The 27,768-nt window shown below is 42.5% G+C and overlaps 1 protein-coding gene across 1 annotated transcript in view; it reads right to left on the bottom strand.

The window, feature by feature from the left end:
• Positions 1 to 6,378: 6,378 nt before the first annotated feature.
• The window catches only part of cep192 (centrosomal protein 192), a 40,236-nt gene continuing 18,846 nt past the window's right edge, over positions 6,379 to 27,768 (bottom strand). The window contains 28 exon segments of the mRNA XM_036129066.1: positions 6,379 to 7,704; positions 9,267 to 9,325; positions 9,650 to 9,776; positions 9,913 to 10,013; positions 13,249 to 13,368; positions 13,799 to 13,894; positions 14,551 to 14,627; positions 15,022 to 15,241; positions 15,515 to 15,620; positions 16,278 to 16,401; positions 16,485 to 16,563; positions 18,341 to 18,431; positions 18,606 to 18,768; positions 18,953 to 19,062; positions 19,330 to 19,451; positions 19,578 to 19,838; positions 22,561 to 22,740; positions 23,031 to 23,121; positions 23,537 to 23,734; positions 24,128 to 24,246; positions 24,430 to 24,522; positions 24,813 to 24,952; positions 25,067 to 25,130; positions 25,309 to 25,449; positions 25,635 to 25,760; positions 25,879 to 26,109; positions 26,873 to 27,021; positions 27,208 to 27,351. Of these exon segments, the coding sequence (XP_035984959.1) occupies positions 7,572 to 7,704; positions 9,267 to 9,325; positions 9,650 to 9,776; positions 9,913 to 10,013; positions 13,249 to 13,368; positions 13,799 to 13,894; positions 14,551 to 14,627; positions 15,022 to 15,241; positions 15,515 to 15,620; positions 16,278 to 16,401; positions 16,485 to 16,563; positions 18,341 to 18,431; positions 18,606 to 18,768; positions 18,953 to 19,062; positions 19,330 to 19,451; positions 19,578 to 19,838; positions 22,561 to 22,740; positions 23,031 to 23,121; positions 23,537 to 23,734; positions 24,128 to 24,246; positions 24,430 to 24,522; positions 24,813 to 24,952; positions 25,067 to 25,130; positions 25,309 to 25,449; positions 25,635 to 25,760; positions 25,879 to 26,109; positions 26,873 to 27,021; positions 27,208 to 27,351 (3,665 nt within the window). The 3' untranslated portion in view covers positions 6,379 to 7,571.

Raw genomic sequence — 27,768 nt, 5'->3', positions numbered from 1 at the left:
TACCTGTCTTCAGAACTATTCAGGTTTGGACTGAGGAAGCATGCTCAGCCTTACAAGACTGTGTTGGAACATACGGACTGGGGAGTGTTTAAAGAGGACGCTACACTGAATGAATACACATCCTCTGTGCTGGATTTATTCTTGTACTAATGCTGTCCTACCCACCAAGACGATCAGAAAGTTTCCTAACCAGAAACCATGGGTAGACAGCACAGCGCAGTCCCTGCTGAATATCTAATAACTGTGTCAACAGCAAAACAACCTACATTGGGATACAAAAATAAAAAAACAGATCCAATTTAAGGCTTTGTAAAACAAAACAAAAAAAACTCGTACTTGTTTGAGTGCAAGGTAATATTTGTAAAAAGCTTTCACCTTTCAATACATTTTGCTGAATGTATGAAAATGGACGTGCAATTTAGATTATGATGATATACAGCAATTTTCACCTTGATTTAGATGAAACTAGAATATTGAGGCTTTGCTTTCTTGCAGTGGTTCAGCCACCCATTCAGAATGAGAAGCAGTTCTATTCAACATGTCTTATGGCTGTGAAACCAGCAGCCATACACTCCATACTCTTCTAATTATTACAATTATGTTGGGGAAAAAGTCAAATACCTCTATATATTACAGAATACTGGGTTTCTGTCATTTAGTCCCATTTTCAAAAGTGTTCAACCTCTCCCTGTGTCACTCTTTACCGTCACTTCACTGAAGTGCATTACGGGCTCTATAAGAATTTTTCGGAACACCTCACCCATCAACCAGAACCAAAAAGCTAGGTAGCCAGCAGATTATTATGTGCTGCATTATTTTGCTATGGAACATCTGATATTTACTCCTTGGCAATAGTCTATGGAGTTCAGGACAGCAGTCCTCAACACACAAGTAGGGAAACTCTTGGTTGGTTCCAGAGAAAGAACGTAAACATGCTAAAAAGGCCCAGAAGGCCGTTTGTTTAAAAGAACAGGTCAACATATAGAAGTTGTCTTTAACATAAAAACGTATTTCATAACTTGTCATTCCAGTTTTCACTCATAACTTTTTTCTGCATGGATCCTTAATGTTGTGTTCGCATCAGTGGTCCTATTTGAAATATTCAAACTGATGAAAAATGTCGATGAGTTGAATACCTATTTTACTCGCAGTATCTTCTGTATATGGTGTCTAATAAAAGGCAGCATTTCTTTAAAAGAAGGAGAGCTTGCAGTCTGGTGTTGTCTCCATAAAAGCCAGCAAACAAAGCCAGAACGCTTGTCAACCACTTGTTAACATGATGTCGAGCTGAATAACTTCCCTCATTCAAGAAATCTCACGGTCATCTCTTCAGTCCGAGGTGTGGAGGAGCACATTCACAGTGGAGGACTGTACTTGACTCTGGCTCAGTGAATTAATGAGAAGTCTTTCTCATAATATGAATGATCAATCGTACATCGGAGGAGCTTATAGAAAAATCTAAACCTGGAGCACGAGAGCGAAGGCAGCCAGTTACTTAGTCCAATTATGGCCAGAAATAATATACTCAGGAGAGCCGAAATGAGAGAACCGTGGTTTTCTATACTAAGAATAAAATATTTTACCTTAATGTTCTTTAGGGACGGGCAACACCAAAGTACAGTTGGTAGCCCTGTTGCCCAGCAGCAAGGTGGTCCTGCGTTCAAACCCCAGCCTAGGGTCTTTCCACATGGAGTTTGTATGTTCTCACCGTAAATGAGTGACTTCTCTCCTGGTACTTCAACTTCCTCCCACAGTCCAAAAGCATGACTGTTAGGTTAACTAGTCTCTTACAATTGCCCTTAGGAGTTAGTGTGTGCATGCAAGGTTGTGTGTGATTATCTGGGATGGACTGGCGACCTGTCCTGCATGTAGCCGGCCTCTCGCCCAATGACGGTAGAACCTTAACCACGTGTTCTCCTATTGAACCTGACTAAATGGGCTTTACCTCATCAGTATTGCAGCCTAGGATAAAACCATAAGAACAGTTCTAGCATCCTACACCACTGCTGTACAAAGCTGCCACCACCAATGACTCTTGGCACTAGGGTTAGGTGATATGGCTTAAAAATAAAATCTCAGATTCTACTGTAACCAAATCCGATTTTTGTTTCCCCTTTCGTTCAATAAAAACAAACTACGGAAATGATTTTTCAAAACGTGCTTTTATTTCAATCATCTCATCTGGGAGATGACCTGAATTCAAGGTACAGCTAATTACAACCTGTGAAACATGCTTGTTAAACAAGATGGCAGCCCCTGCCATTGTAAACAATGAAAATACAACACAAAATGTTTGCCAATGGTAGTACACAATAAGGTTGTCAAAAGAATCGATACTCAAATGCTGTATCCAGATAGATACAATACTAATTTGGCATGGTATCGATACTCAATATTTTGCATACAAGGCAAACGAAGAAGGAAACCCCAAAGGTCTTGACATGCCTGTGAGCAAATAGTGTTGTGCTGCTTGACTTCATTGCCACTACTTTAACAAACTTGGTCAAACATCTCAAGGACCGACACCCTGGCCTTCATGATGAATTCCAACAGGTTAATAAATTAAAGTTAGTTCATAATTTCATTTGAAAAATGAAAGATATTACTGATGTTAGCACGACCAGTGGTCCGCATTAATGTTGTGTGATTAGCGGCGGCTAGCATGCTGATAGGCATGAGTTGTATTTGGGTTATTTATTCAGCATTTATTTCTACACTTTAAAGCATGTTCCATGTAAAGTGCCTTGAGATGACGTGTTGTGAATTGCCGCTATATAAATAAAATTCAACTGAGAAATTGAATTGAATGTTGAGAATGAAAAGGTGAGTTTTTATGTTACTAAAATACTTTTTCATGCCTTTAATCATTTGTAATTTTTTATCCTCGTGGTATCGCAACGGGAATAGAGTATTGAATATATTCCTGAATATTGATATTGAGTTTGAAATTTTTGTATCATGACAACCCTAGTACACCATGAGCTAGTTTAGCATAATTTACGTAATGTAATTAAGCAAATCAAAGTCCCTCGTATTAGAGGAAAGGTTTTTTTTAATATATATTCTTAAACATTAATATTTTTTGAAACCCAAATGAGTGCAATGGCAAACAAAAAGCTAATTAAAAAAGAAAATTGCTAATTCGAATTAATCAATAAGATCGATTTATCAGCTAGCCCTACTTGGCACTGCTGTCAAACTCCAGTTTTGAGAGTGGCACAAAATGCTGACTAACTTCTTTTTCTTTCAAGACCAAGACCTTTAATGAGAACGCCCGTCTGAAACACTTGCTGCCGCTTTAATTTAGAGTAAGCGCATTCATGGCTTCGCCATAAAAGGTTTCAACAGAGAAAACCATTCAATTCCGTTTGGTTGCATAGCCCCAATTTACAACACATGCTGTCTAAAGGCACGTATAAACTACAGTATTTCAGTCCGATAATAGAAACTTTCAATCAGTTGAACAATCCAGTTTTATCCAAGTTATCAAACAATACTTTCAACTTCAGTTTGTTCCAGTTAGTAAAACACCTAAGGAAACCCAGCAGACTGCATCACATCACTGACTTGCAGCATTCATTCCTCTTATAGTAATATAGTAATTGTAATATGGTAATAGTAATTACTATTACTATATTATTACTATATTACTTATGTACATTACATTTTACATGCAGTGCACACACGAGAGAGTAGAGCTGATGAGATTCCCATGAGTATCAGAATATGTTTTTACACTTAAAAGTTTCAGATGATCAAACACATTTTAACATCAGATACTGATGATTTAAGTAAGTACAAAAATAAGTTTAAGGATTTATTTTAAAGGGAAAAAAGCTATTTGAACCAGCCTTGCCCAGTTGAAAAAGCAATCAACCTGCTTGTTTAGTCATGAAATCACTTTAACACAATTTCCTAGGTTCAGGTTCTCTAGAGGCACCCTGTTGCAATGAAGAACCCACCTCAAAAGTAGCCTGAGAGACCTTATAATGCAATACACCACGCCTTGACCTAGAACAATTCAAGAACACGAAATGAGAAAAACTCTTTGACATCTGTCAGTCTGAACGGAGTTACGCACACGGTGAACCTCAGTGAGCGCCGTTCTACACAGAGCGACACGGGGAGGTCACAAAAGAACCTAGGACAAAATCTAAATCACTGCAGGCCTCACTTGTCTGTTAATTTCAGTGTTCATGGTTCTACAAAAAGAAAGAGATTTATGGGAGCGTTCCACGACAAAACCACTGCTGATGAAACAGAACGGCTTGTGACAATCCCACCAGACTGATTGTTTTGGGCTGACGGAACAAAAGTGGAACACCAAGCACACTCAGAAAGCAAAAACATGGTGCCAACAACCTAACACGGTGGAGGTAGAGTGATGCTCCGGGAACAGTGAATTCTGCTCTCTACCAGGACATGCTGGAGTGGAGCGCTGGTCCGTCAGCTGGGGGCCTTAAACTCAAGCGATGCAGCGGACTAATGATGCACAGCTCGCCACAGAGTCCACCTCAGAACAGGTTGCTTTCTTTAGCATTTCCCTCCACTGATGACACAAATGCATTTCATATTTACCGAGGTTATCTTTGCCTGATAACATAATCTTTATTATGGGAAACATTTAAGAGTGACATCTTTTTTTTTTTTCTTCCTTTAAAGGCAAAAATCAGGAAACCCAGCAGGGGGAGGGTCCATACTTTTCCCACCTGTAGTGTTAAAATCCTCAGCCAGCTCAGCCTACATGAGGGACCAGCAGCAGTTCATCACTACGCCTCATTTGCATAAACCAAAGTTAAAAAAACAAACTGTTTCATTTATAGACCTCCCAGCTAGCTTGCTCTATAAATCATACTGAACATGACAGCTCCTGGTTTACAAGCAAAGAGAGGAAGCAGCGTCTGCTCCAGCAGAAGCCGGGATCCCGGTCCAAAGAGGCGGCAGGGTTACGGCGGGCCGGTGCCCCGGCTCCCTGTAGAGGGGGAGGGGGGGAGGATGGTGGGGCTAGCCTTCCTCACGTCTGCTAACTTAGCCTAGCTCTTCAGTCTAGAGCAGCTCAGACGGCGGCTCCCACTCTGCACGGCAACTTGCAGCGTCTGGCCCAAAGGGCAGAGCCAAGCCCGGACAGCCCAGCGAGCGTCTAGCTGCACCAGAACATTCCTCCATCCGCCTACGGCAGCAGCACTTTGTCTCCGGACAACATGCAGACATTACTTTCACACATCTCGCCGGCCTCTTACCTGCTCATGCCGCCTGTCACGTGCAAAGCCGCCGCGCGTGGCTGGTTGAAGTCTGCGCCGCCGTGTGACAGACGTCAGGGCCAACTGCTGCACCACAGCGGTGTCAAGGCTGGAGAGCAAAATAAAGCTCAGCTGTTCTACTGTACGGCGGCACACGCGGCCGTCGGCGACGCTTTGGCGACATCTGCTGGTCGCTGGACGCACCGCAGCAGGAGCAGAACGAGGAGGTCGCCTGAGGAGCGGCTCAGAAAGAGGCAGGGTCATTTTGTTCCTCCTGGGTTTCCAGTCTACTTTCTAGGTCAAACATTCACTTAAGAATGAAGCAGTAGCGTATCTAGTCCTCACTGTATTACTGACTAATCTTTTTGTCAAGTTTAAATGATCCAAATTAGTTTGTAAATTAAATCGCGTTGACATGAAAATAATTGAGGGATTGTCATCAAGTCACCTAGTGACATTCAGATGCTTATATTTAATTAGGTTGAGTATTGAAGTTCAATGAATAGAAAATGTCCATAAGAAATGCAGAATATATTGCAAAGTAGAAGTGCTTTACTTTTTCCAAGATGGTTTCCATTCATTCCCTCCCTTATAAAATTCTACACATAGAACCCCAATGACAAAAAGTTAACTTGAATATTTTGACACATTTTTGGCAGCAGTTACAGCTTCAAGTAGTCTTGGGTATATCTCTCCAATCCCAGCACATCTGTTTTGGCTTTTTTCTATCCTTCTCTGTAGATTCTGTGAATCTAGGTCGGACTGGATAGGCAGCATTAGTAAACAGCCATCTTCAAGTCTTCACAAGGATACTCAACTGGATCTAAAGCCAGGCTCTGATGGTGCCATTCACAGACTGCTCCTGAAGCCACTCCTGTAAGCTCAGCTCAGGCTCGTCTTGGAAGATGGATCTGCGACTTAGTCCGAGGTTCAGGCTACTCTGGAGCGGGTTTTCTTGAACAATGTCTTTATTTGGCATCTCCAAAGCTTAATGCTGCCACCACCGTGCTGTGAGGTTTAAATCCGTCGTTTGAACGAGGCTCCAACATAAACTAATAAAGTGAATCACCATGAATATTTCCAGATGCACTGAACGTGCAGTAGTTTCCATTACTGGTTGAAAAAGACAAACTCAAAACAATAATCACAAAACTTTATTTAAAATGTGTACATACCTACAGTATATTACATAAAATAGTGCAATTTGTCAAACCAAGGTTTCTGAATGTTGCTTAAATACCATTTACACCGTAGCGCCTTTATTAGAAAACTTGCAATCCATGCAGGTAAATAATGCCAGACATTAGTGTTTCTGCTGCCAAAGTGTGTGCCATCTAACAAGTTAACAACACATGCCTGATGGAGTCTGCACACCTTTCCCCGTGCCAATCCAGCTCCACAGCTCATTACGGAAGTGGATCCAATGCTCCCCTCAAGCAATTTTGGCGACTTGCCTTGGAGCCAAAAAGGGAAACGGGGATCAAATTATTTGTTCCTGGAACGGTGATTAATCACGTTTTACCATGGTAACCACACTAGACAGACCTGGCTCGTTGCTGAACACAACGCCCCAAGCAAACTGATTTAGCATGTAATCACAGCCATTAACCATCCTAATGTTGCTGTGGGCTGCCTTGAACTTGACAAAATTAGATGCATCTGGACAGTTTTGGAATGGGCTTTAAGTGGATGAAGAGCCATCGCCATAGAAACCATTACGGTACAAAAGATTTGAAAATCCTTGAAACATACAAAGACCTAGAGCGGACGTTTAAAAATAACGTCTCCTACTCTTGCTACCATCAGGACAGAAATGACTTCATTTACTTTTGGAACACAAGGTTCCCATCATCACTGATATTCACAGCATAATGGGAGGAAAAAGGCTAACCCAGCCCAGCTTTACCCAAAACAAAATGGTTGCAGCTATCCTGCCAAGCAGCAGACAGAGGCCTTCCTGTGTGATCAAGAGCACGTAATGCCAAATGGATCTCAACTGGTACTGCTGCTGTCTGACAGAGGCTGTGGAAACAATGCCGCCTTGTGACATAACTGAAGGGGATAAGGCCTAGAGTCAAGTGACAGACCCCCCCCCCCCCCAGACTAATAGTAAGCTGGATACATTCAATCATTCTGCATCAGATGACCTTGTCATGACTGAGCTGAGGACAGCTGAGGCCTCTTCACGGCCACAAAGGGCTCTGTTGGCATCTCCCCTCAATGAGTAGCAGTCAGCATCCATAGAAATGATTCTAGAAAAACTGTTAAATCCAGACTTCTTCTTTTAATTCGTATGAGGCATTTGGTGTCTCGGTCTTCTGTCCCAAGAATTCAAGGCAATGCTTCACCGCTCAGCTGAACGACCAGACTTCCACTTGATTCTGATTGGATGAGCAGCAAGCCAGTGTGCTTCCCGGCCGTAGTGGGCTTGAATTGGACAGGTAGCTTGACATAATGCTGTGATCTAATGGGATAAGGGAGAGGAATAAGAGGTATTAGATAAAGTCTTGTCTCAAAACACATTCAGAAGAATATACACAGGATCTTTTGAAACTACAGAAATAAAACTTTTATTTAAATCCATATACACGGCAGAGATTACAGCAACGGCATGAATGGGCAAATGGAAATGAATGGGTACAGCTTTATCCAGTATGGAGGTGGTAAATGGTGCCTTGAAGAAGCCTTTCTACTAGGGCTGGAACGATAATTCAATAAAGATATATGTCGATCAAAGAGATGTGGTTTATTAGAAAAAAATTTTTTATCAATATGCTTTTTTCCTGTATCATCCAGCCCTACTTTCTAGGCTGAACTAGAAAGTAGGGCTGAACTTTTCACCTTGAACTTTTCACATCTTGCCACGTTCCACCCACAAACCTGGAAACATGTTGGGATTTGATGTGATAGCAGAAGAGTAGCAGATAAAATAGAACAGAACTTCTAACAGCTGTATTGAGATTAAAATATATTTACACAGGTGGACTTGGTGACTGGGTGACATCTGGCAGCTGCTGGATTCTGTTGCAGGGTATCAGTAAAAAACAGCTGAACACAAATGCACTCCACACTTCAGGTTCTACTTGAATCCTTTTCCTTCAACTCCACAATCAGGCGCCAATTTAAATTAGCCGGACATGCCAATAAAATGCCCTGAACTAAGCAGTTGTGACGAGACAAGGGGCGAAAAGTTCAGGCGTTGCGCATATTTTCTTAAAGTACTGCATGACAGAGGAGTTTACGATTTCTGCAGGACATTTCTAAACTGCTAGGTTCAAAAACAATATGATTTAGTTTGAAAGGAAATAGTTGGTCGATTGAATCTTTTTCATTCTCATGTATAGGATTTCTACATGTGAAAGTATTGGAGCTCAATTGAAAACTTGCAAGACTTTAAGACCTGCAGAGATCCTGATGAAGGCCACAGCAAGCTGCAAGCAACAAGGCCATCACAAAACAGACGCAGACCTGGGTCATGTTCAGGCTGCACAACACTTAATGCAATGACATAATGTACGTATATAATGCTTTATGATCTGTGAATGAACAAACCTAATCCCAGGAGGTTTCCTCTTCATAAAACTTAAACAATAATAATAAATAAAAAATGAAGCCCATTCTGACCCAAGTGCCTGATCAGCCAACCACAACACGGTTGGTACCTCTGAGCCGCTCTGAGAAACGGCGGTCAGGAAAAAGAAAGTCAGCTGTACTCCTTGGGGCCTCAGGTTTATCCCATACACAGCAACATTACCTTCCAGGGCCCAGCGTTTCAGACGACCTCCATGGAGAGCATTCACAATTAGAAAACTCTGTTACAACGTTTGTATCACAACACATTATAGCTAAGCATCAACATCTATGTACTTTAAGTTAAGTCCGAAAATACAATTAGTAGCACAGAGAGAAAAGAAGTGGACAGAACTCATACGGATAATTAAGAGTGGACTGAAACCTCCGATCGCCATGAAAAACAATGGAGCTACGATGTAGGCGCAGAATGGAGAACCTCATCAAGGGACTCACCTCAGGGAATACTCAACATGCTTCATGTGGAAGGGCTCCTTAGGTTTTACAAACCTCAGCTGCAAGTCAATTAGAAAAGCCACACGTCAAATCCATGCAGAGCACAGAGAAAAATGACTGGGACACACACACAAACACACACACCACTCAATATGAAGACATTTAGTCATGCATCAAGTTCTTTGTCAATCCGTACTGCTTGTCTGCATTTACCGATGCCCTCAGCCTGATTGGCCGAGGTCTTCTCTACAGCAGAAACCAACACATCCCTGCTTGCTTTAGCTCAGCTTCTCTGCCTTGGCTAGCCCAGGTGAGTTTCTGCTGCAGCAAGCAGAAAAGCTGCAAACTTTGCGCTGTCATTTGGAGAATGGGCAACAGCTCACCTCATGCGTGTCGGAGGAGTTGTTACGGACGTTGACCTTCAGGGTGCTGGACTCCCCCACCCGTGTGTCTGGGAAGGTATAGAGATCCTGAGGAGAATAAACCCCCCTTCGCAACGCCTCCTCTGAGCTGAAATTAACAGAAGGCACGAGTTACACCACGATGAAATTCTTGATGTTGAAGTTACTCTTATTTAGCAGTATCGTCACACTCCTTAGAGACGCCACCATCCTGGTTAGGGTTCCAGGCACATAGCTGAGCTCACCCAGCTTTGCTTGCTGACGAGTCGGACCTCTTTCTGCTCCTCACCGTGGCTTCTGTCCTCACCAGAGAGCCGTTTCCTTCCAGCGGTCCATATGTCACTCCCTTCACAACACATGAGCATGAATTAAATGTTGCCCATTGAAGATTTCACACAATTTCTACTTCCACTATCATTCAGGATTTTAGAAAACTTGAAGCAGCATCATTACTGCAGCAGACCTTGCTGTGCAAAGATACTTGATGCTTCTCAGTTATAAACCAATGGAATCCTTTAACTTGGACACCTAAAGGCTGGGTCACACGGCAGGATTTTTAGGCCAATTTCCTCCTGATCTTCCCCTTCCGAGAGGCGCCGATTATCAGCGTCTCTCCTCGGATGATATTAAGAGAATATCCTGCCATGTGTGATGCGTTAACAGGGATCAGGTCCGTTCCGTGGAACACTGGGACCACCTCAGACATCACATCAGGATATTCAACATGTTGGATTGTCTTGTTGATATCCTAGTGTGTGAGGTGTCTCCTGAGGACAAATGAGCATGCAGCCTGTTGAATGTGACGTTAGCCAATCAGAAAGCACGGTGAGGGATTCCCTGAGAGAACAACCCTCAACTCTCCTCCATTTCATAGTGCAGTAAGTGTATCGTTACATGTCCTGTCTCAGGCTGACTATTTTAAAGTCCTGCTGTGTGAGCTTTTAATTACCAATTTAAAGATATAAACTATTAGTTTATTGAGAGTAAACAAAAAAACAAAAACAAACACTACTTCCTCCCATGCTCAATGTAATGGAGCCCTGAGAATCTCAGTTAAGGTATGTCACCATTAAGTTTAAGCTGTGTTTAGGACTACTGTCCTCCAGAAAGCTGAACCTGCATCCCAGCTTCTGATGTCTGGAAAAACCTCCACCAGGTCTTCATCAACAATTCCCCTAAAGTTTGAGCCATCTGTTCTTGCAAATTGCACACGTTTCCTTGTCACCATAATTGTAAAGCATCCACACAGCATGGCGGCTTTGTCACAAAAACTGTGTCAATGCATCATGGCAAGCTTTACATTGTACCAGATGTAGCACCGTCGGCAGTAGCGGCTCTGATATTGGTGACGTGTGCAGCCGCCCAAGAAGGCTTCTCGTCTAAGGCAGTAATTTTAACGGGTTTCTTCCTCGTATTTGATCCGTTGGGTGAAGAGAGGACAGCCTCTCCTACCTTTGTACGACTACTGCTCGTTTTGAAGCCTCTACATTTCTACAAACATTTAAGCTGTGGTACAGTTTAAACCGTATTAGTTGGTTGAAAAGCAATAGTGTAGTTAGTAGTCATTTAGTGACATAAGACTTTACATCACAGTTGTGCAGTTCATCTTTTTGCAAAATGTGAAATACTGTAAATTGCTCTAGATAAACAGTTCAGACCTTCTTCCAGTTGTGCAGTGAGATGTATGTCTTTAACAAAGTGCCATTGTACACACATTTCCACAGATGTTTTTGATTTGGTACAATTTAATATGCCTTATTTTTTATTTTATTTCAGGTTTTTAAATTTTTTTTATTTACATGTTCATTGCACAGTGTTAATGTTTGTGTCTTGATGCGTTTGTTTATAGTGATATTACAGTGTATTTCATTTGTCTGTGATGGCTGTGGAGGTGGTGGTGTTGGGTGGGGGGCGCCTGTGGAGTTTTTTGCCCAGAGTGCCAAACAGGCTAAGACCGCCCCCGGCTGTCAGTGAGGGCCAAATGGTTTGACTTTAGTTCGTCTGACCTCAGCCACATCTTTCACAATGCTGGAGAGTGTCTGATTTCTAGCCCAGCAAACCCCCAAACCTTTTTTTTTTCCTGTGGCTTTTTCCAGGCCCATTTTTCAGAGCCTGGCTCTGAGCATTACAAGCTGGGGCTCCAAAGAACAGATCCGGTTATTCTTGCAGAGTTGCTGCCCAAAACGCTGAGGGTCATCTTGGGCATGCTGGATGTTTTTCGGATAATTGTTCTCTTTCTCTGCTGTTGGGTCGGGAAGATGACCCTTTCGTGAGGCTTTCTGTAATCTTTGCATTTTCTGATGATGGATTTGCTGGTGCTTTGTAGGATGAACAGGGTTTGGGGCATTTCTTAATGACCCGACTCGGGTGCAGCCCACAGTTGAGTCTTCATAACGTTGCCTCTGACCTGGGTGGAGTTGTCCTTTTTTTAAATGATGCTGTTACTTCCTTGGTGACGGCCAAGTTGTTTATAACTAACAGGTGTTACATTCTGGTGGCCGGCGAATATTCGGAGATCACATGAAACTTAGTTGGCTGAAAGGAGGCTCTTATTTACCTACGTGATATTGGCTGTCTAAAGGAAATGGGGGTAAATACTTACACTATTCCAAAAAAAGTAAAAAACAAAGACCATGGAATGACCATGACCTGGATGACTGAGAATCTTCACCAGCAATACTTACACTACTTTCCAGTTTTTGCCCTTTTTTGTTTCATTAAATGAAACAAGGTTTCCCTACCTTTAAAAAAGGTATAGTGGACAGTTTTTGTGGAAATGTAGGTAAGAATCGCCCAGGTCACTTTTTGGATGCTCAAGACCATCTTACCTGCTCTTCCACTCCTCAGGGGATCACATGAAAGAATCTCCCAAATCCACTCTGGTCTTATTTCTTTCTTCTGAGGCCTTCCTGTACTTCTCATAAACTTGTACACGGTTTGCTTCTTGCGACTCCCAACCATGCTCAAAGTATACGGTGAGGGCAGTGAAGCTACAATGAACAGCTGAAACCAAAGCTAACCGGATACATAAACACTAGAAGTGCGTAGCAAGCAAGAGGAAACTAGCAAGGATCAAGCACGCACTGGCGTTATGTGAGCGCGTCACAATGATTGGCATGTGAGACAACCGTCCCACATGCCATGTCAGAAGACATGGCATGTGGGACAACCGTCCCACATGCCATGTCAGAAGACATGGCATGTGGGACAACCGTCCCACATGCCATGTCAGAAGACATGGCATTAGAAATATCAGACATAAAAAATAGGACAAAATCATTAGGCCAGCCAAAAACAAATTATTCTAAATGTCTGGAATGATCATTTTACAGTGGCTATGTCCATTATATTTGGGTGTGGTTAGTTGGACAGTAGGGTTCTTCAAAATAGAACAAAAGACCTGTGCAATAAATCAGAGGAGCATTATTAACCCTGGCCCTCCTGCTGTACAGGAGTTCTGTTCCAGTTACTAAGGTAGGACTGGAGGTTCGATCAAATCCAAGCGGAAGATAAAATATAATCACCACTATTCACACATTATTTGGTTTTGTTAGTGACTAAAACAAGAAAGGGATCCTCACAGTGCCAGAGAGCTGAAAGCGGAGTCTGGACTTCTGCTGGGGCTCAGACACAGGGTGGCACTCCATGTCCCAGAACTGGACATAAGTCCCTCGGTCTCTGGGGAGGAAGGTCACTGGCACCTGGAGAGCACAGAACCGTCGGACAAATCTGTACAGTCGGCCACATAAAGGAACTCAACACCCTGCTTTACTTTTCTATTTCCTTGTAAAAAGAGATCTAAAAAGGCCCAATCTGTGTTCCAAGTGTTAGGATGAAATATCTGAAATTTATTATTTGAGTTGCAGTTTGTTGTGTTAATCACTGAAGTCACAGCTTTAAGTGAACTGCTCATCTTCCTTTGGCCACATCAATATTTATATACATTTACACATGTAGACACTGGAGAGCATTGTTTACATTTTTAGATGGAAAAAAATATATCTCTTTTTTAGATTCTAGTAGTCAATAGGTTTTTTAATACAATTCCTATAACATATACAAAGATCTCTGCTGTTAAGGTGAAATTACAGCATGTAAACAGATGATTGTGGGTCTGGAGCCCATGCCTACCTGCATCTTCTCATGAGCCCCCAGAGTTCCTGAGACCCTGGAACATCTGAAAGCAGTGTAGGTGGCCCGGTAAACATCTTCAGTGCCGTCAACTCCCTTCAGAGCAACAAAAACCAGATAACTCACAGTATGAACAGGCAATATGGACTTAAAATGTGATCATCATGTGGCTTTTACTGTGCTAAAGAGAAAACTGCTAATAAAAAAGCATTTCCATCTTCTTTGTGGCCTTTTTTTTTTTTTAGACAACTATGTGCCTGGGACTCTTTGTCCCTGCAGTTAATTTACCACAAACACAAATACCGCTCCTAAACACCCATTAGGTGTTTTCAGGACACCAGTTGCAGCACGAAGTGAGATTTTTATCACTAAACTGCACACAGCAACTGCATTTAATACCATTTTCAAATTAGTCATTTATTGATGATCTCATGAAACTAAAAGTGGACAAAATGTCAATAGTTCTTTCAGCATGACCCTCAAAAATACATTTTAGACTTCTAAACAGGACAAATTACCATTTATAGAGAAGTTTTATGTTTGGGAGAAGGAGAAGAAAAAAAAAAAAGATTTCTGTTCCATTTCTATCATAAACCTGAACAGTTTCCACCCAGATGAAATAAAGCAGGCTGGTTGATATTTCAACTGCTACAAAAACCAAAGTTAGTCGTAAAAACCTCATCTATAAGGAGTTTACATTAAGGCCAAACACAGCTGACAGTTCAAAAACAGTGAAGGTCAAAGAAGAGTACCTTCACATAAGGAGGAGCAAATGAAGACAGGTACCACCGCACTTCCACTTCCCCGTTCTGCACCTCCAGCTGGGCCTCTGAATACAGCAACAACAGGAAAGGTTTAGTCCTGAGCAGAAATACACCAGCAAAACAAACACTAGACCGTCTGCACTCTATGGCTAACCGTTGATTTACTGGCTTCAGTAGTTCATTATATTTTTAGGATTTTATTTTTTGGAACGTCAGAAATCAAGTCACATGTAATTCCTCTGTACTTCGTTAATCTAACAGGTCTGCTGACAGATTATCCTCAGACTATAAATCAGATTCACAATAAGTGATGGTGATTGATCACAGGGATCGCTGTCAGTGAGTATTGCACATCATCATTTTCCTGATGCTAAAATAAATGACATTTATAAACAGAGTAAATATTCATTTATGGTTTTACTGGCACCAAGACAAGGTAGTGAAGAATCACTGCCCCACCTGATGTTTCCCCTGAAGGAGTTGTTGGAAAGGTGATGTTCTTGTTGCCAATTTCCACCAGGCTGGGAGTGGCCCTGGGGGTTACCGATGGCTTGGTGCCGAGTCGGGCCACGGGCAGCACAGGAGTAGCAGCCAGAGCCGGCAGGGCAGACAGAGATGTGTCTGTTGGGGCTGCAGAGACATCCAGAGCCAAGTCCCTACGAATCTGGACCTTAATGAACTAAAAATAAAAAACAATCATAACACAAAGAGTTAGACAAAGGGCGCTTTAAGCAGAAATTGCCAGAAATACGCTCACATTTGGCCAAGGCAACTTGTTTTTGTTAATCAGTTATTGAGGATCAAATCTTCTAGACAGTTTATTACAGCTGTGTTCAGTCGGGTCAATACTCCCGCCACTAGACGCCTCTATGTCCTCCGTTAAACACGCGATAAATAAAGAGGGACTGCTGGAAATTTCAGGTACATTTTTAAAAGTACAGCAAAAAAATACCTTCTGTTGTCCGTCACACTGGACGTAGATCTGTCCGCTCCACGGCAGCAGGGACGATTTTGTAGCTAGTGAAGGGTTGGGACTGATCAATATCTGCAGCTGGCACCTAAGTTTACAAAAATAAGATGGAAATGAAAAAGAAAAAATAAATCAAACTACATCAAGGAAATACACTGGGATGTAGAATAGGGCTCGCTACTGGGATCAAGGTTTACAAAGAATTACACAACCGTCATGTTATGCTGTTAAAGAGCTGCCCACATACACAAGGAGAACATGCAAACGCCATGAGACCCCAGGCGTGGATTTGAACCCAGGACCTTCTTGCTGCAGGGTAAGAGTGCTACCCACTGTGTTAACCTAATGGTGTGGAAATGATAACATCTATTTATTATTAGGCAACTGTATCAAATTTCTACAGGATTCTAGCAACAGTGGGAAAAATGTTGCTTTTCTGATTTATATCAAAGCAGTTAAATCATGATATTCATTTTTGTTATAAAGTAGTAAGGAAATCCTGTGGTATTTTTACTCAGTTATCACACCAATCCACGTCTAGCCACATCACCAGTTGAATTATAATGTTTATCTACTGAAACTCCAATTATTAGTTAGAATATTGAAATGCCTTTACTTGTCTTATGGTTCCTAAAATTGAACCAAAGCACGTTTTGGCCAAACATTTGGAATATGTTTTAGAAGGTGTGTTAAATGATACTGAGCGATCCCGAGTCATGACTCAGAAAGAAGCAGGAAGACTTACTGAGGCTCAATAACGCCGTGCTGTGGGGTGATGGTGAGGCAGTGAGCCGGCCAGGAAAGATCAAAGTTCAGCTCTCTGGAAGTGTTGTTCCGAATTTGGACCTGGCTGGTGCTGGACGGACCATCTAAAAATCACAATATTCAGCTGTGGCTTCTACACATTTACTCAAGATGAACTAGAGATTTTCAGAACTTGTCTAAGACTCACTGATCGTTGGAGCAGCGAGGACAAGCTGCTGCGGGTGGATGAGCCACGACTCGGAGCGCGTGGTCTGTGGGTCTGACGCCTAACGGGAGAACAGCGGGTTAGGGGTCGTCAATATGGCAAAAATATAAACAATATTCTCAATACATGTATATCACAATAACACTTATTACAGTTTCACCTAGTAAATCTGTTAAAGAAAAAAATTAGACTACTAGTTAAAGAATTTAGGGCAGATTTTAGTCAACTTTGGCAGCTTATACATTGAGCACAACTGAGAATGAATAAATATGTCCTTTGTTGAAGTAAACCGCCGCTGTTTGCCCAACTTAGAAAAGTTTGCTTTTAATTTAAAACACACTCTTGCTGAAGTTTTCTCCATAAATTCATAATGGAAACCTCACATCTCAGTCAGAATTCATGCATGAATAAATAAAAAATAAAACAAAAACTGCTGAAGATCTTGGCAGTAATTACCAGGGAAACAAACACGGGCAACCGAGAAGTGATCTGTGTAAAAGATTGTGTTTTTTTACTTAGAAGTATTTCTAGGGAGTTCAACACCTGGTGCTGATGAATGAGAGAATGGAGAACCGCCTCAGCCCTATCTGCCAAGCATCAACCATGGTCCGTCCAGCAAGAACATTCATTAACAGTTCACTATTGACAACTTTTCATGGAATATCAGCGAGAGATTACAGTCTGCAGTCTGAACATACAAAGCAAAAAGCTGGTTTTTCTTTGGGTTGACAGGAAACTACAACTACATGCAGCTTAATCAGCTTTTAAACGGCATCTGAAGTTCAGAGGGAGGTTTCTATGCTTTAAGGCTGAAATTGTGAAGCTTGGAAGGAAGTTGCATCTTCCTTTAAAAAACAGACACTTGTCAAACTTCTTCAGGTATAAACACCTCGCATCATCATCATCATCATTTTTGCTGTATAGCCAAGGGAAAGCAGAACTTCTATAAAAAAACAACAACAAAAAAACAACAACAACTGATAGATCCAACAATTTAACAAACTGGTAACAAGTTAAATAGATAAACCAGAATATTTAGCTGGCCGCATACATCCGGCTACCAGCTAACCATGGTAACGTTAGCTTGTTGGCTGATAGGTTTGTAACTACGCCTTTCCTGCATAGTTATAAACCTCCAGATGGAGCTACCTCTACCCATTAGTGCCATTTGACTGCTTTGCATTCACTGCCTTCTGCCAGCTTCTGCAGCAAATCTCGACCTGACTATCCCCAAACCCAGGGTTTAGAACCTGTCTATCTGTGGTAACCAGATACATTTTTCGTGGGAATAATTCAATCACTAGAAATTTGACCATTATAATCATTAATGCTGCACTAGATAAGTTTAGGAAGCTGTAGAAAGAGGAGGACGACAGAACTGATGACAGCGTAGAACAACACCACACAGAATGTGTCTTATAGACAGCATCTCTCTGCTTTGGCGGACCATCATGACAGTCCTTACCGTCAGATGGACCACCACTAACCAAATGTGGATCGTGTGTCAGGAAAACAGCCCTGCTGTGTTTGGTTAAGCCATATTCTCCAGACTTACTCCTTTCTGATTACACAATGGTCCCACCGCTCTCCGTGAGCTTCAGCGTCTCAGTCACTACAGATAGTCATTACCTATGAGCATTAGGAAGGTTCATTCAACTAACCCAGCAATATGCAGCGTGTGAATGCATGACCCTTGCAATATATTATCCTAGCAAATGTTTCCCCCAAGCAGGCTTGTTGTGTACACACACGTAGAAATCTTCACAGTTTTGGCAAATGAGCTGCAAAACCAAAGTGTTTGTGTTCTTGAGTCCAGCTGAGCGTACAACTTCAGGTACCTTTGAAGAGGATGCTGTAACTTTCAGCGCCGGACCCTGTGGACCTTTCACTGGCAGCACATCCAGGGACACACCGCCGTCAGGAAAATCACTGAGAAAAATCAGTTAAAACAAGAGCGTTCACCCAACACAAACAGCAGCTATATAAACATGACAGAAATGTCATTTTAACACGTTAACCTGTGCTGTGTAAGAAAATATCCACGTTGGTTAGAATTGTAAAATGGCCCGTGTGTATCACCAGCAGGTAAGGTTTGAACAATACCTCTCTGTCTGCAAGCTGTGGCTGTCAGAGGGCAGCGCGGCTTTGTGGCGCTCACGCTCCTCCCGGTCCGCGCTCTTTGTCCTCCCGAGCAACGATACCAACACCTTACTCATGTTGCTGTAGAAGATGTGGGCCTCATTAGGCCGCAGAGGAAGGTCATAGGCTACAGAGAAGAGAGACACAGGTCAGGAGAACAGACCTGGCAGCAGGTAGGAGATGCTGCTGCAGCTACAGGGTAAGCGCTAGCCACAAATCAGCAAAAACTACAGCAGACTGCCTGAATCATTTAATATTTAGATTAAAAAAAGAGAACTGTAAACAATGGCAGCAGGAAAAATGTATCTTACCTTCTTTAACACTTTCCTCTCCCAAGAAGGTTTCGCTGAAATCGAGGTTTTTCAGCAGACTGTTCTCAGACAGAACCTTCCTCCCAGCCTCTGGTTTGCTCTGAAGCAATCTGTGAGGCAGCACACCAGAAACCTGGTTTACGTTTAGAGTTCATTCATCCCACAGCAGTTCCTATTAGAACTGGCCAGGAAAGCATGTGCTCTTCATCGCAGGGAATCTTTGTTGCATTATTGTCCTCGGGGGGCAATCTAGATTTAATTATCAGTACCTTATAACTAACTCACAGTCCTGGTAGCATTTACAGATTAAACATTTAATTAGGAGTTCCACACAAATTCAATTAAGCAGCAACCTCAGCTAAATGTTCAGTTCTCACCTCCTGTATTGCTGCCTGGAGACCTCGTCTCCACAAAACAGACACACCGTGGCCAAGGGGGCGGTCGGCGACTCGCACAGACTCGTCTCTCTCTGGCTGGACTTCATCAGAACAGTGATCACCTGGAGAGGCGCAGAGATCAGTGACCAGGTCCAGGGTGGGTGCAGCTAGAATTACAGCTACGCTCTCTGCTTCTGAAGCACTTGAACAAAGCTTGATTGTTCTGAGCGCTGCGGACAGTGCCTCACCTCTTGTGTCCGTTCCTTCAGCACAAACTGGGAAGGGGCCAGGCTCATGACGGAGGGCTGCATAAGCGATCGGCTCGGGATGTCAGCGAAGGCCACGGCTTTTATGAAGGCTGCTCTGGAGCCGGTGTTCCTCACACACAGACACACTTTGCTGACGCAGCCGACGGCAACGTCGGGGAGCGTGGCCACGTAGCCATCGCCGTGCTTCCTCTGCTCCTCCAGGATGATGTTACTGGTGCCGCCGTAGCCAGACAGTGGGATCTAAGGACGGGACGACAACAAAATGGGCTGGTACTGTTCACGTCAGCAAAGCTGGTATAGCAGGTGGTGCGCTCACAAGCAGGCGGTTTTAAATACGGCTGTGAATGGCCGTGGGATCATTAAGAACAATCAGATTGTATTACTCAGATCAACAGCAGAGGTTCCTCAAAAAAACTAAAGACAACGTTAGAGATATAATGGTATGTGCCTGATATACCTGATGTGTGCCCAAAATGTATAGAGCATAGAGGAACTTTGGTACGTTGTATGTGGTACTGCACAAAAATAATGCAAATTTGGGAAGAGATTAAGGATGTTGTAGAAAAGAGGATTACCAAAAGTGTGAAAACAGACCCCAGGTAGTTCCTGTTTGGCCTTTACCCAGAGAGGCATAACTATACCAAGTATGAATAGACACTTCTAGATCTAGGTTTGTTCAATGCTAAAAGATGTTTATCTTAAAGAAATCACATACATGCTGAAAGGCAGAGAAGACAATTTTGAAAATATCTGGAAGCCTTTCATCTCATTCATTAAACAGAGGAACTTTGAAGTGGTCTAGGGCTACTTGAACTGTAAAGATACCTACAGGGCACTTGTTCTGTGTTGTATATGACATTTCATTATACTGCATGCAACTCCGGTTGTGTATGTTTTCTGTACTTTAAAAAAAATATATGCAACTATGAAAAAAAAAAAAAAAGATCCTATAAAAATCAGCTTTAAACTTCCAGGATTACTCCCTCAGGAAACCTGGTCTTCATCCTGTCAGGTCATTCCTGAGCCAACCAGGAAACAAGAGGCTGTATTAAATCATCAGTGAGACTGAACAGAAGAGGGGAACCACATTTAGAGCTTTTCAATATCATGGAGGAAAGATGACAAGAGAAATGTAAAGCAATTCATCCTTATTCAAATATCACCTTTAAATAAGCACATTACCTTATTTTGATATTAATGAGGTTTTAGCACCATCAACATTTTGTTCAACACTCCTGTCTTAACAGCAATAACACTAATGATTCTGCTGTTTTTTAGGTCTCTCTTTTCCAACAATCTGTCTATGAAGGAAGCATCAACTTCAGGATTTTGTGTAGAAAGAAAAAGAAATGCTCCAGGTCATCACTTCTGTAAAGACGTACAGCACCTAAAGACAAACCTGATGAAACTCAACGACTGACTAAAACCTCAGATCCTTCCTAGAAGCTGCTCTTTTACTAACCTGCTCCTCGGCTTTCAAAGGCTTGGATAACTTTCTGCTTTATCTTATTTTCATTTGGTTCCATCTTAGAAATGAAATGTGAAACGTTGGCAGGAGCCCTCCGTCCACGGCTCCTGCTGACAGGTCTCTGAGCTTTAATACGCAGCTGTTGGTTTCCAGCTGTTTTAGTTGGTTTATACCAGACTAATTCACAAAGGAAAAGGGTAGATTAGACATCTCTGGTCTGTGCAGACATGACGCGCATCTCGATACGATTCCCTCCTCTATTACGTTGTCCTTCAGTTCCCTTAGTTTTGGGTAAACAATGTGACTCAGTTCAACTCATAGCGACATCCAAAAGCAAAATACTATTAAGCTGAACAAGCCTAATTGATTACTTTAACAAACACGGCTTGTCGACCAATCCTGGTGTTTAACCAAACCTGACAATGAAGAGAAACACTGAGGCTTGGAGCAAAACTAGCTGTCAGGCTGCAGGTGTGATGCAGTAACTCAGTAGTGAGCAGCTAAATGCACTGTTTCATGAACTATAAAGCATCGTGTTAGATTGTTTCAGAACTTCCTGCTTTAAACTAGCACAGGTATCCCTTAGGAAAGTCAGCTGGTATCAAAAAGGCAGCGCTGCTGGTTTTGTTCCCAGGACTTTCTGAGACATGCAGTTACTAAAAAAAAAAGAAATCAACCACATGGAAAAGCCTCGTCCTCGGTAAGGTAACACAGTAGTGCTGGATATCTTGACAGAAGGGGATGTAATCTGTAACTATGTTGAAATGAGCAAAAGTGAAAAGGAGATCAGTTTCTCACTTTTAAAGCTCCTCATCCAAGACAAGTCTGGCCTGAGAGCAGGTCAATCTGGGTTAGAGGCGCACCTCCACAGCCTGTTGCTGTCTCAAGTCTGTAAAACGGTAGTAGTACCACTTTATAGTTGAAGTTGTGTGCATTTCTATTGGCCTCCGCCATTTAACCTCATTATTGTCTCAGTTTGTACGACACAACTTACTCTGGCTCTGCCTCCTTACCGGTGCTTATCATCATCTGCTTTAACATGCAAGAGGAATAATCTCCAAAATCAAATGAGTAGAACGTGTTTCTAAACAAGCGCGTAGATCATCTCAATGAACCGCTTTTATCCCAAACTGCCATTGAAGATCACAGAATGAACGTTCTGTATAAATGTCAGCAGAACTGCTGATATATGATTGTTGCTCAAATAACTGGCCTAATCCTCCTGTATTTACAGACAGTGCAGATATAACTATAACTTCACAAGAGCTGGCTGAACATTTCCACAGGCAGAGCATTTACTGCCAGGTGTGAACAGGTGTGTTCACCTAAAAGCCTGCCAAGGATACAGCATAGCAGCAAAGCTAGCTGGTTTCTACATGTATTCTCTTTACAGGACCTGAGCTACATTAGCTATAGAAACAAAGAGTTTGGTGGTAACAACTTCTGACACAGAGGGTAGAGAGAAGGGCAACACCATAAAGATTGCATCCTTACAATGAATTTAACTCCTGGTTGTGAGGAGCGGACTCCAGACTGTTTAATTTCCAGCTTGGCCAGCATGCAAGCCACCCTGGTGGGAGCGAAGAGTAAGTGGACGGTTACATCCTCCCTGGGCCGAATGGACAGCTCGCCGTGTCTGGTTAGACACTCTTCAGGGCTGAACAAGCTCTGGAGCTGAGAGAAAACAAACATGTAGTCATTAGCTTAGAGAAAACAACTTTTAACACACTAAAAAAAACAGGATGCACAGCTAAATGGAGGGAAAACATCTGTACAAAAAGAACAAACTGATGCAAACATAACATGTATGCCTTATTATGATGCCATATTCTAATTTTCTGATTTGAATAAAATCAGAAAATCATTGAATCCTTTAAATCATTGAATTATACTAGATAAATTTATGTTTGATGGTAGTCTTATTTATTAAGACACATCTGTGCAAGACTTAGAAAATGGTCTACCTGAAAACAGTCTTGGTCCTGACCACGGATAAGCAAGCGCAGCTGCTGTGTGCTACTGGTCGAGTTGTTTCTTAGAACCAGCTTCTGTTGGCTGAAAGGAGTAAGACAGGTTACTTATAAAGAGCTTAAGCATCTTGTTTTTTTATTATCATTTGTGTAAAATAGTTAAATGACAGTCAAATCGGACCAATTTTAATAAAAGGATTCATGGCTTCCATTGTGTAGTGCTGCTCCTGCCATCCCCGACAGAGCACAAATAAACTGTGCATCAGGTTGAAATAGCTTCTGAGGAATGACGCTCCCTGTAGACACCCAGTGTGTCCCCTCTCATGAATAACATTATACAAGCCTTAATAGAATAAGACGCAACACTGAGCCTTAAGGGGGGGTTCCCCATTGATTTCTTTCCAATGAATAACTGATACCTAGAAGGTGTTCGCTCTGTAATCAAGCGGCACTCAAATTAATGAAAGACAAAAACAAACAATAAGGGAAAAGTTGCCTACACAGCTCGTCCCAGGGTGACCCCTCCCCAGGCCACAAACTGCTTATTAGAGAGGATTGGTGGGACGTCACTGGTCAGCGAGGGGCCGTAGACGGCAGCGGAGGGAGGCGGCGGTTCTTCAGAGTCCAGAGGGACTACTTCTCCTTTCAGTGTCACTTCATACTGAGGGCCCGACGGCAGCACCAGCACCGTGAGAAGGCTGAGAAACAACATTAGGGTGAGTGTCCATGGCTCCCTGCACCACGCATTCACAGGCAGAACGCTCACAGTGACCACAAATTAGGAATCTGCTTCTTTTACAGAGGTCAGCATTATTAACCACTCAATATTCAATGTTTTTATATATATATATATATATATATATATATATATATATATATATATATATATATATACACAAGCCTTCCTGTAGCTACATCTCTTCACTACACTTCAGTTTTGTCAACACAACGACCTTCTTGTTTAGAGTCAAGAGATGTACACATCCAAATGAGACGTTTTTAAGGAGGTAATATTTTCTACAATCTTTTAACTGAAACAGAATAAAGATACATTTCTTATTTCACTCAAAATGTAATTATTGCTTGTGTACCTTTCTTTATGTTTCCTGTTGCTTTGGGCTTTAAATGATACAACAATGCCTCGTTCTTCTCCCACTCTCAGGGACAGCTCAGCGGGGGTCACAGAAAAGCTAGCGCTTTCGTCACTAATCTGGAAGAAAAAAAAAACAATTTAAAAAAAACAAGTGAAAGCCGACCGCAAAGAAACCAGAAGAGCGCGACAACATTTGGAAAAATCAACTGCCCCCCGACTGCTGGGCCAAGTTCTGAGGCCCAAATGTCAGACGCTGACATAAACCCTGGATCTAATCAGTAAAGGAAAGGTCAGAATTACTTTGAGTCTCAGCTGAACATCGATGTTTCCTGCATTCTTTAATGGCAGAGTCTGTTCACTACATCTACCCACAGGCGCAGAAAAGCTCACAGCCTGGAGAAAAAAAGAAAAAGAAAAAACATGTCACCACCAAATCCACAATTTAAAAAAAAAAAATAAAAATGCTGAATCTACGTGCAAAAACAAAGTCTGCATTATCTCTAACTGCAGGTCAAACTGATTCAAATCAAAGAAAATTATAATTCAATGGTAAATGGACTGAACGCTTTTCCAGTCATACTGACCATATTCTTAAGCAACAATTGTGTGAATATCCTGAAAACATGCTGATGTACTCTTGAAGAATGACATAATGACATAAAACCAAATGAAAGCGAGGCTACCTGCAGATCTTTAGGAGCGTGGACTCTGGCTGTTCCACACTTGGCCTTGAGAGGAACACTTCTGATAATGCGACTAGGACCTGGAGAGTCCACTTCAACGTCCACCCGAGCATTGTATTCATCAGCTGGACCAAGATCTCCTTGAAAAGCACAAACACAGCAGCTAAGTCTCGTAGTACTGTCATAAATTCACTCACTTTCTTTCCAGGATGTAAAAGCATACTATTTCAAACATAAGCCATATTTAGCCATACCTGAAGCGGTAATGAACTTCTGAGGAGCCTTGAAATGGACCCAGACCACGAAGCTTTCTGGATTCTGAGAGAAACGGGTCAGTTTGTGATGTTGAAGGGTGTGGAAGCAGCATGGTGAAACAAACGGGCACTAATGGACCAACAACTGAAAACACTACAGTCCCTTCATGAGATTATAAACAGAATGAATTCAGACATCTAAAAAGCAGATGCTGTCCTTTGCAGATTTAGAGAACACCAACCTCCCCATAGCTGGCATGCATCACATGATTCATCACTGAGGGAGAGGACAGCGAGGCCATGTGTCCGGCCTGATGGGTGGCCTCAGGTGTCAGGACCACAGGATCCTTGGAGAAGGCGAAGCATCGCCAAGCTGTGGCATTCTGGAGGAGGGACGTAAAGAATAAGGGGAAAAAAAAACTCAGTACAGGAGGAGGAATCTAAGGATTTCATCTATAAGTAGTTTTAAATTGGAGATTTTGTGCTCAGGATCAGCTCAAAAAAAGACTTCCAGCTGCCACTGGAGGTCTCTGGGGTAGCGGATCAATGTCCATCAGTCAGAACTTACAGCGCTGATCACCAGGCGGATGGGTACTGTAGCGTGGGTTCTGTTGAGCAGTCTCAGAGGTAAGGATTTCCCACTTCCTCCTGGTAGCTCGCCGAAATCCAAACAGCCCGATTTGCTTAGTTCGATCTATCAATCCAGAAAGGCATATTTAGTGATCTGATCTAAAATCAAAATCCTGCATCATCTGTCTGTCTCTAGGCCTGCTACCCTTTTCGCCTTTTCTGGTCAAGCTGGAGCCGCTCACCTCTAACGCTGGGTTCTCTGCCACTGCGATCAGCATCACCCTTTTGGCGAAGAAACTGGCCCTGGCAGCCGTCTCTGTCTCAGCTGAGGCCGGCCAAGAGCAAACACTGAGGATACACTGGTAGACTCCAGGCTGCGGAGGGATAAACAACACTTTCTGCTCCTCTGTGCTTTTGGGTCCAATAATAGTCTTGTTTTTCACCATCAACCACTGGTACGGCAAGCTGTCCACCTGCAGAAAATAAAAGTAAAAATACAGTACATGGGGGGAAATGGATCTAAAAAAATATATATACATTTCCTCCTCAAGGAAAAAACAGCAGTAGAAAAAGAATGTTCTTCTGTGCATCATCCACTAGTCGTGCTTCTCGTTGGACCCTGTGAACTCTGGGTCTAATGAGAAATAAGCAGCACACCCCCTCCACCAACCTCTGGTTTGCACAGTACCACTTACATTCTGCACACATATCCAAACAGGTGAAACCACATTTGTACAGACATTATACAAACAGAACAGATTAAACTTCTCCTTTTTGGCTCAGTTAGGACTACCAAGGTTATTAGGAGGGGGGCTGAGGGGTGCATGTGCTGGTGTGTCGTGTCGCTGCTTCTCTGGATGCGTTCCTGCAGCGGAACGCATCCAGAGAAGCTAGAAGGGGGCTGTTCGCCAGGCTAATGACAGCTAGCGCTAGCTTTAATGTTGTCGGGAGGTTTATAGCTGAGCTGATGCACGTTCAGGAGCTTTATTGACTTTTCTGCTGCTCTCAAACATCTGTGTCGTACTGACTGAGAGGAACGGTCTAATTTCAGAGTAACTTCGACAACTTTCACTTTAATGCTCCATTGCGCTGGAGAGAACCCTGTTGTTAGAACATTTGACCCGAGTGAGAATTTAAAGGCAGTTCTACCAAGTAAGAAACGTCATGTAAACGTCATAAAAAGAAAAGATAGCTTAACATAACCGAGCGTTGTTTGACACACAACCCCAACCACACCTTCTCTCCATCGATGGCCAGGCTGATGACAGAGATGGAGACTTGCTGCCATCTCTCCGACGGGTTGAAGAGGCTGAGGGAGGTCTGGGAGGCGATGCCGACACAGCAGGCGTGAGGGAACCGAAGCTCCTCGGGTACCACAACTTGGCCTGACGATGACGGGGGAAGAGCGTTAACTGGGAGGCAGTTTTCTGCACTGCCAAAAGGTTCACGCCAGTATTTCTGCACTGGAATTATGAGTCATTTCAACTTGCATTTTGTCAGCAACAGCAGATTTGAAATGCCTGTATGATGTGTAAAACTGATGTAAACACCACCACGACTACTACTTGTACCTCTCAGTTCCTCAAGACCAGCGGTCACCATAGACTCCCCGCCATAATGGCTGCATGGCTTCTCCATTATTCCCATTTCATGCCGACTCTGATGCGGCAGAGGAGGATGATGGGGCCCAGCAGGTCCTGGAATCCCAATAGGACCTGAAGTGGGAAGGAGGAGGTCACTTAGTCAGGGTCAATACATTACAATATATATTTCTAAGATGCTTGTTTGTCAGATTAAAAGTACCTTTATTTAATAAGCCACCATCTCTGCATGAAAAATTGGGTTTTTATTGATCTGATGTCAAATTCTAATCTTACATGATGTTTTATTAGCTTTAAGTGGCAGAAAAAAAAAACAATGAACTGAAATTAAGGCTTAAAAACATCATTAGTCTGTGTTAATCTGTAATGTTTCCCTTAATGAGTTGAGTTACTGAAATAAATAATTTATTGAATATGCCTGTAGATCAGTTGATTGTTAAAGATGTCAAAAGAGAAAGTTAATGCATTCTCATGCTGGTAAATAATGATTAACCACCTGAAAACCGCACACTGCAAACTTCACTAACATGG

This window comes from Fundulus heteroclitus, chromosome 3 (genome assembly GCF_011125445.2).
Source record: "Fundulus heteroclitus isolate FHET01 chromosome 3, MU-UCD_Fhet_4.1, whole genome shotgun sequence".
NCBI classification, from domain to species: domain Eukaryota; kingdom Metazoa; phylum Chordata; class Actinopteri; order Cyprinodontiformes; family Fundulidae; genus Fundulus; species Fundulus heteroclitus.
The sequence above is the reverse complement of the archived record's forward strand: the minus strand, read 5'-3'. Positions and strand labels throughout refer to the sequence as shown.